Here is a 9,594-nt window from a genome sequence, read left to right on the forward strand (position 1 = left end):
CAACTCGAGATCATGTCATTGAAAGCTAGGCTGTGGGTAGTTTTGAGGAAGGAAGAAAGAGAATGGTTGCAAAAGTCAAGACTAAAGTGGTTCACGGATGGGGATAAAAACACAATTTTTCCATCTAACGATAGCGCAAAGAGGTCGTACGAACCAGATTTCGTCTTTGAAAGTGAATAACTCTACATAAAAAACCAGTTTGGGATTCAAAATGCTTTCGTAACATATTTCAGAGATAGTTTTAATGATGTGAGAACTCTTCCGGTGAAGAGGTTTGATGTTCATCTTAAAAGAATTATTGTAGGCGCTAGAAGATTGATCGAAGGTCCTTTCACGGAAGAAGAGGTGTGGCTCACTATTAAAACGTCAGATGAATCCAGAGCACCAGGACCGGATGATTTCAACCTGTATTTTTTCAAGAGATTCTGGATATTCATAAAAGCAGATGTTATGAAATTTATGGATGAGTTTTATCGGGGAATGTCGATGACTTGTCTTTCAACAAGTCGTTTATTGCTCTCATCCCAAAGAAATCTGAGGTTGTTGCTCCGGATGATTTCAGGCCAATTTCGTTGGTAGGCGGTTTGTATAAGATTGTGGCTCGTGTTTTGGCTAAAATGATGGCTAGTTGTATGGGAGAAGTGATAGGGGAGAACCAATTTTCTTTTATGGCTGGAAAACAGATTACGGATTGTGCCCTGATTGCAAATGAAGTTGTTGATGAGCTGAGGAAAAGCAAGAAATAAGCTGTTTTGTTTAAGGCAGATTTTAGCAAAGCATATGATACAATCGATTGGAAATTTTTTAGTCTAGTATTAAAAAAATGGGATTTGGCAGAAGATAGAGGAGATGGATCAATCTTTGTATTTCAACACCCTCGATTTCGGTCTTAGTAAATAGATGCCCTTCTAAGAGTTTTCAATTAAGAGAGGTCTCAGGCAAGGATGTCCGTTGTCACTGTTTCTGTTTAATGTAGGTAGTGAGGCTCGTAGTGGACTGCTCGATTTCATCTTAAATGATGCAAACTCGAATGTATATCCTATAAATATAAGATTAAACAAAAAATTTTGGTTTAAAAAATTTAAGCCTATTTAAAAAGAATAAATTATTATGGTCACTCAATTTTCTTGTGTTTTTGTTTTGGTCATCTAATGTTAAGAAATTTCTATTTCATCACTAAATTTTTAAATTGTTTCTATTTTGGTGACTCGAATTTTAAGTGCTTAAAGTCTCTTGAATTTCTTTGGTAAATTTATGCAAAAGCCCCTGAAACTTTTCTCTCAAACTCGGATTTTTGCACTCCCTTTGATATATCAGAGTCGAGATATTTTCAAATCTGAACGGTGGAAAAGGATGAATATATATATATATATACATCAATTCAACTTTATCATACAAAGACATAACTTTATTTGGAATTCACTAAAACAATGTTATTGAATATTTTCCAAATAAACAAATTATTTCATATTATTCTTTAATATAGATATATTTACAAAGTCAGTCTAGCCATTTTAATGAGACGCAATCTTTTGCGTATATGTATCTGTATCTAGTTCTATATATAAAACCCTAGGGCATTTTGGATCACTGTCCCCTTTAATTAAATTGACATTGTTGCAGATAGCTTTGGCTGGTCCATGTTCTTGGTTCTGCAGGCTCACTTTTTGCAGCGCAATCGCTTGGCAAGGATGGTTTGTGCTGCAATTGAAATTTATCGCAACTTCAGAAGAGCTTGTCCCATTGATGTTGTTGTACACCACGTTCTTAATCTGAACTGCTGAGCTCTGCAACAAATTTTAAAAAATTAGTTGTTTTTCTCTTTGGGACATATAAGAAACAATTGGTGTGCATGGGATCCTTTGTGCAAACCTGTTCGTGGCATGGATTGCTTTGATCACAGTAGTTTTGGTCTATGATGATTGGGTTCGTCACGTTGTTCATTTCAATGTTTTGGAATGTAATGTTGCTTGCAGTTCCTGACCCTCCCTGGAAATCATTAGACAAAATATTAATCATATATGTCACTCGGATAATCGGATTCTAAATGAATGATTAACCCGATATCTATATTCGAATATGTGTCAGATCGGACATGATTACCTGCCATGTCTTGATCCTAACTCCATTTGTTATCCCTGAAAGTTTAGCTCCGTCAACAGTCACATTGAAGACAAGAGCCATTGAATTCTTGGCTCCTAAGCTTCCAATACTGAGTTTCAATCAGCACAAACAGATTAATGTCATTACATTATACAGGAGAACGAGAGATCGAACGTGTTTAAGTGTTCAATATCCTTTGATTGAATGGAGAAAAATATAAAAATATTGTGGAATATAATTAAGTTCGAGTTAAAAGACCTAATTCCATGACCCGGACCGCATGTTATGTTAGTTGCTGTCACATGTTGGGATCCGCTTACGATGGAGATACAATCATCACCTTCGATTAACAAAACAAAAAGATTGAAGTGTTTTAGACTTAAAATTCGAATATGGAGTTATTGACTCGGATGTTTTGCGTATTCGTGATGTGAATCCCGTCCGTGTTCGGACTTTTCTCCCGGGCCGTTATCGTGAAACCAGAAGCTCGAACATCGGTGCATCCCTCGAAAGAAACGTGAATTTGTTGAGCATCTTGAATGTTCAAGTTTTGAACTACCAAGTTTCTGCTTTTGTAGAAGGTGAGAGCCTGCAACATATAGGTTTTTTCAAATACCATTTATAATTATAACACTAAATCTTTTTGTTTATCGAGTCGGGTTGATTGTCCGGATTTGAACTCGAAACATGACGTAAATAAAGTCTTGAATATGAAGCAAGCTTGGGGTAATAAGCTTACGAGAGTTTTATTAATTTTGCATGAATTCTGCCACCAGATATTCCCATTGCCATTAATCTTCCCTCCGCCACCTTCGACCAACAAATTATCGACACCGTCAAACGTAAGCCAGTGTCTGTTATCTTCCTTATAATCCGATCGATCATCCGACGCCGCTATGTTCCCGGACATCTATAAAACACGAGTCTTACTTGTCAAATACACATGTCGGACATAAAAATAAAATGAAGAGTCGGAACAATATCGAGACTAACCTCTACAGTAAGATTAGACTTGCATGGACCTGAAAACCTAACAGGCTTTAGAGCATAGTTCTTTCCCGCAGGCACTTGAAGAACAACTGCACCTATCAACGAGCAAGCTTTCATCCAAGCTTTCTCGAAAGCCTCGGTATCTCTAACTTTATCACCGGTTGCTCCGAAATCATCAACGTTAACGACAGTACTTCTGTCCAAACTCGATGTGACACGATAACACGAAGGGTACCGTTGGAAGCTCGATGGCATCACCGAGTTGTCAAGCTTCCCATGATCTTCAATGGCGCTGTAATACGAAGGGTAAACTCGTGGATAATAGCCAAAACCAATATCTTCTTCAAAATAATGGTTTAGCCGGTCATCCTTCAATGCATTGTAACGTGAGAATAAAGAGAGAACAGCAAGGAATAATACTAGGAATTGTGTGTTTTGTTGAGCCATTTTTGTGAATAAAAATGCGAAAATAAATGGAGAAAATAGTGATTTATGAAAGCTATAGGAGAGAATGAGTATGGCTTGTGAGCTAGCTGTCATCGATGAGAATTTATATTTATAGAGAAAAAAGTTCAAAAAAAAATATATACGATGTGATATTGCTTTGTCATGATATACGAGGTTTTTATGGAATGATTATTAGAGATAAACGACAATGATTTTTATATATTTTATCTAATTGAAACTTTATGACATATACATAATTGAATTTTTATGTAATTATGTGCAGTAAAATTGTATTTCCTTTTATCTAATTGAGATTCTATGATTTATGTATGACCGTGTTTCTATGTGATTATATACATAAGAACCATATCTCTATTAGACAGGCTTACATATAATTCATATATTGTAACTATTGATCTATTAGAGTTTACCTCTTTGAGAGGGTTTTACTTCATTTTCTCCTTGATCTCAATTTTTTCATCTTAAATAATGCAAACTCGAATATATATCCGATAAATATAAGATTAAACAATGGATTTTGGTTTTAAAAAAAGCTTATTTCAAAAAGGAAAAAGTACTATTTTGGTCACTTGGTTTTCCTTCGTTTCTATTTTGTCACTAGACATTAAACAATTCCAATTTCATCACAAAAGTTTTCGAATTGCTTCTGTTTAGGTTACTCGATTGTTAACTGTCTCACTTCGCTTAAATTTCTTTGGTAAATCTATGCCAAACTCCCCTAAAACTTTCCTCTTAAATCCAAATTTTCGCACTCTCTTTGATTCACTAGCGCCAAAGTATTTTATTTCATATACAAACAATGGGGAGGTTGAGGAGGATGAGAAAAGCAATACATCTTAATTCTATGTTGATCATAATAAAGAGGTTGTAGATTGGGATAAGATAAATTGATGCTTTAGCTTGAGATTTGTCAATTTCAAGCGGACTTCAAGGAAAATCACGTCGGTTTTTTAGGCAAGGTAGGATTAGGTAAAATAATTTTAATTTTATATTAATATGTTTTAATTATAATATTACAAATTTATATGATTCTATTTAGACCTATTTAAATATCAGACTATTTATCACATTTCGAAGATCAGTCTAAATTTTAAGGATTTAAACAAAAATAGGTTTAAATTAACTATGGAGCCATCAAAGTACAAAGTCACTAAAACAACACAAGGACATAACCTTATTCAAACTCACTACAGCAATGTTATTGAATATTTTCCAAATAAACAATAAATTGATTTTTTCATATTATTCTTTAACATTTGATATATTTACAGAGTCAGCCTAGTCATTGTAATGAGACACACTCTTTTGTATATGTATTTGTATCTGTATCTGTATCTGTGTACGTATATGTATATAAAAGCTTTAAGGGCATTTTGGAACAGTGTCCCCTTGACTCAATTTGACATTGCTGCAGATAGCTTTGGCTGGTCCATGTTCTTGGTCCTGCAGGTTCACATTTTGCAACACAATCGCTTGGCAAGGATGGCTTTTGCTGCAATCGAAATTTATCGCAACTTCAGAAGAGCTTGTCCCTTTGATGTTGTTGTACACCACATTCTTAATCTGAACAGCTGAGCTCTGCAACAAACTTCCAAAAATTCGGTTGAGGATTACTTTTTGGGACATATAAACAAACAAATGGTGTGCATGGGCTCCCTTGTTCAAACCTGTTCTTTGCATGGTTTGCTTTGATCACAGTAGTTTTGGTCTATGATGATTGGGTTCTTCACGTTGTTCATTTCAATGTTTTGGAATTTAATGTTACTTGCAGTTCCTGAGCCTCCCTGGAAATCATTAGACAATATATTAATCATATACATCATTCGGATAATCGGATTCTGAGCCGATATTCGTATTCGAATATGTGTCGGATACGAGTTCCGAACATGTTTACCTGCCATGTCTTGATCCTAACTCCATTTGTTGTCCCTGAAAGTTTAGCTCCATCAATAGTCACACCAGACACAAAGGCCTTTGAATTCTTGGATCCTAAGCTTCCAATACTGAGTTTCAATCATCATATTAATGTTAGTACATTATATAGAAGAATGTGAGGTCCAACGTGTTTAAACATTCAATATCCTCTGATTAAATGGAGACAGGTATAAAGAAATTATATATAAGTTAGAGTTAAAAGACCTAATTCCATGGCCCGGACCGCAGGTTATGTCACTAGCTTGCACATTTTGGGATCCGCTTACGATGGAAATACAATCATCGCCTTCGATCAACAAACAAAACACATTTAGCGTTTTAGATTTGAAATTGGAATGTCAATATCTGTTACTTGTAACAAAGGAAGAAATGGTACCGGTTCCTATTATGGAGCTTGTGACTTGGATATTTTGCGTATTCGTGATGTGAATCCCGTCGGTGTTCGGACTTTTTTCCGGTGCCATTATCTTGAAACCGGAAGCTCGAACATTGGTGCATGCTTCGAAAGAAACGTGAATTTGTTGAGCATCTTGAATGTTCAAGTTCCGAACTATCAATTTTTTGCTATTGTAGAAGGTGAGAGCCTGCAACATAGAGTTTTACAAATACCATTTATAATTATAACACCAAAATCTTTTTTATTGACTCGAGATTAATTGTCCGAATTTGAACTCGAAACATGACATAAGCAAAGACTTCGACTTACTGTGGGAGCATCCTTGCATGGCTGCAAAATAATACAACACAAGAAATGTCAATATATATTCGGGATGGAATTATGATCAAATATTAGTAGCAATAATAAGCTTACGAGATTTTTATTAATTTTGCATGAATTCTGCCACCAGATCTTCCCATTGCCGTTAATCTTCCCGCCGCCACCTTCGACCAACAAATTATCAACACTGTCAAACGTAAGCCAGTGTCTGTTATCTTCCTTACAATCCGATCGATCATCTGATGCCGCTATGTTCCCGGAAAACTGTAATTCCAACAGTAAAACACGAGTATTATGTGTCGGACACATGTGTCCTACATATAAAATGAAGAGTCAGGACAAGATCGAGACTAACCTCTACAGTAAGATTAGACTTGCATGGACCCAAAAACCTAACAGGCTTAAGAAAATAGTTCTTTCCCGCAGGCACTCGAAGAACAACTGCACCTCTCGACGAGCAAGCTTTCATCCAAGCTTTCTCGAAAGCCTCGGTATCGCCAGCTTTATCACCGGTTGCTCCGAAATCATCAACGTTAACGACAGTACTTCCGGCCAAACTCATTCGGTATCGTTGGAAGCTCGACAGCATCACCGAGTCGTCAAGCTGGCTGTAATACGAAGAGTAAGCTCGTGGATCATAGCCAAAACCAATATCTTCTTCAAAATAATGATTTAGGTCATCCTTGAAAGCATTGTAACGTGAGAATAAAGAGAGAAAAGCAAGGAATAATAATGGGAATTGTGTGATTTGCAGAGTCATTTTTGTGAATAAAAATGAGAAAATCAATGAAAGCTATAGGAGAGATGAGAATGGCTTATGAGTTAGCTTTCAATTACGAGAATTTATATTTATAGAGAGAGAAAAAAGTTGGGATAAAAAAACCAAATGGATATTGCTTTGTATTTTGGGCAAAACTCGTTGAGGTATGGTCCATGATATACGAGGTTTATACGAAATGGTCTCTTTAGGGTGCCCATACCTTTTTCTTCATATATATTATTAAAATCGGATTCGATTACTCGATATATAATTCATCCGAATGTATTTATTTACTAATAATTGAAAGGAGAGATCATGGTTAAACCCTAAACAAATAAATATCAATGTCACGTAAGATAATTGGATTATCGACCTAAATAATAGGATGATATCAACCATGGGTCTAGTGAAATAAGGTGTTAAAACTTTTAAATAAGATTATTTGTTCAAATTATAACATTTTGAATAGAAAAAACTAGATTTAAAGAGTCACTCCCGTAATAATACTTTGGGTTACCTAATTTAGATTAATCAAGTAATTAACTAATCGGGTTAGATATATGTAGTCATAAAAAGGATAAATTATTACTTTTATTCCGTTTTAGTACCAAAATATTATTTTTGTAATATCCCAAAATCGAGGCTAGTGACTAAAATAGAAAATTTTGAAATTTTGAGGTTTGATTTTGAAAGATTTAAAAATTCAGGGACTAAATTGGAATATTTAGTGGATAATTGTTGGCAATTATTAAAGGAAATAAAGGGGGTCATTTGACCAGAAAGATTTTTTATCTTTCTTTGTTTAGGCTATAAATCACATGAGATTAAGAGGAAAATGAGAGATTTCTCCATAAACTTTCTTCTTCTTCATCCGTGAACTTCAAGAGTAATAGGCGAGTTAATTTCAGTTGAGTAATTCTTAGATTTTTAAGTTGAGTTTTATTCATTGGTTGCTATATAAGCTTAGGGAAAGCTTGTATAAGCTTAAAACTCAAAGAATTGGAAATTATGGAGGATTGAATGTAAGAAGTTCATAAATAAATTATTGAGATAGAAAGAGTTCATAGATTTTGAAGTTGAACTTGACTTGTCAATGGTTAAATTAAAAGATATGAAGTGTTAGAAGTGGATTTAGAACAAGTAGAAATTTTGGTATGATTCTTGAATTCTATGTGGAAGATGAGAATTTGAGGATAAATATGTGTTAAATGTATAGGAATTGGTTTGAGTATGTATCATTGAGTTAAGAGTATCAAATGATCTAAGTAAGGAAGGATTTAAGTTGATTTGGTATGATTTTCGGGCTTAAAATGTGATTTCTGGGCTAGGGGTATCAGTACCCATTCAACAGGTATCGATACCCTCTCAAACGAAAAAAATCACAGAATGTAATGAGGGTATCGATAACCCAGTTAGGTACTGATACCCTCTTGAGAAAAAAACTAACAGAATGTAGTAAGGGTACCGATACCTCAAGGGGTGTATCGATACCCCCTAAAGGAAAAGTGATTATAGTTCAATAAATTAGTTTAAGTTATTAGCATCGAATTATAAGGTTTAGGCTTCTGATAATCGTCTTGGAAATTATATTTATGTAGATATTGAGCCTAAACAAGTTCTGGAACATTTGGCAAGTAAGGACGATCAAGGGAAAGATAATAGATCGAATTGACTAGTGAGGTCAGGTGAGTGCATCTTATTTTATAGAATTATATGGAAATTGGACTTGTGATAAGTCTATTTCCGATAGTTATAATGCATGAAGTATTGATTATAAGTATGTGAATGACATGAAATGTATGTGTTCTTGATTATATGAGTGGATATGTTCTTGTATGTGCTATGTGGCTTATGTGAATAAATGGAAAGGTGAGATAAAATAAGTAGTATTTACTGAAAAGGTAAAAGGAGATTATATGAACAGATACTATTGATAGGGCACATAAGGCTATATGTCTATCTTTTAATGTAATAAAGTGAAATAAGTCCAATGATATTGAAGTATGTGAATATAGTATATGTGATATGAGATTATGTGACAATAAGTTATATGATGTGAATGATATAATAAGAAGCTATGTGATAAGAAGATATGGGTTTATGTGATATAAAAGTATATATGTGAAATGACATGATTGGTGATAAAAACCGTAAGCCTATATGAATATGTGATATGAATGTGATATATGTGATGTATGGGAAACATATGAGAACAATAGATGATAATGATTTACATGTCATATGAACACAAGAGGAGTGTTATAAGCTAAGTGACATATAATTATGAAATCATATGAAAAGTGAAATGTACATGTGAATAAGAATGCCTATGTTATGTGATATGAGAGCTATAGGTATAGTTGGCATGCCAAGAGTCGAGGGTTTACATATGTCTTTCGGGACATATGGACAGGATTACATATATTCTTCGGGACATATGGACAGTTTACCTATGTTCTTCGGGATATATGGACAGATTATTATACGAGCTGTGGTGACAGTATAAGTGTGCACAACCTCATTGTACTCGTATACCTTGGGTTCTCAATAGTGTGCATGGGCTTATAAAGATGTAAAAAGTGTGTACATGTTTGCATGTTAAAATGTTATTATTGTTTAC

The 9,594-nt window shown here is 34.5% G+C and overlaps 2 protein-coding genes across 3 annotated transcripts; both read right to left on the minus strand.

Moving 5' to 3' along the window:
- Positions 1 to 1,499: 1,499 nt before the first annotated feature.
- On the minus strand, positions 1,500 to 7,000 carry LOC120158039 (polygalacturonase-like). 2 transcript variants are annotated; one of them, XM_039168980.1, is made up of 9 exons: positions 6,570 to 7,000; positions 6,308 to 6,478; positions 6,203 to 6,223; positions 5,873 to 6,080; positions 5,701 to 5,782; positions 5,456 to 5,564; positions 5,229 to 5,345; positions 4,905 to 5,139; positions 1,500 to 1,558 (listed from the first exon to the last, which is right to left on the minus strand). In XM_039168980.1, the coding sequence occupies exons 1-8, from the start codon at positions 6,972 to 6,974 to the stop codon at positions 4,924 to 4,926; spliced, it is 1,329 nt and encodes a 442-aa protein (XP_039024911.1). In that variant the 5' UTR covers positions 6,975 to 7,000; the 3' UTR covers positions 1,500 to 1,558; positions 4,905 to 4,923. The 2 variants fall into 2 exon arrangements, with proteins under 2 accessions (XP_039024911.1, XP_039024910.1); XM_039168979.1 differs by lacking the exon at positions 1,500 to 1,558 and having other exon boundaries at positions 4,750 to 5,139.
- Positions 1,515 to 3,590, minus strand: LOC120158050 (polygalacturonase-like). The gene is made up of 7 exons (XM_039168989.1): positions 3,097 to 3,590; positions 2,825 to 3,013; positions 2,490 to 2,692; positions 2,362 to 2,448; positions 2,104 to 2,212; positions 1,873 to 1,989; positions 1,515 to 1,787 (listed from the first exon to the last, which is right to left on the minus strand). Exons 1-7 carry the CDS (start codon positions 3,538 to 3,540, stop codon positions 1,515 to 1,517), a joined length of 1,422 nt encoding a protein of 473 aa, XP_039024920.1. The 5' UTR covers positions 3,541 to 3,590.
- Positions 7,001 to 9,594: the final 2,594 nt, after the last annotated feature.

The sequence above is a fragment of the Hibiscus syriacus genome, unplaced genomic scaffold (assembly GCF_006381635.1).
Source record: "Hibiscus syriacus cultivar Baekdansim isolate YM2019G1 unplaced genomic scaffold, ASM638163v2 tig00111303_pilon, whole genome shotgun sequence".
In the NCBI taxonomy this organism is placed as follows: domain Eukaryota; kingdom Viridiplantae; phylum Streptophyta; class Magnoliopsida; order Malvales; family Malvaceae; genus Hibiscus; species Hibiscus syriacus.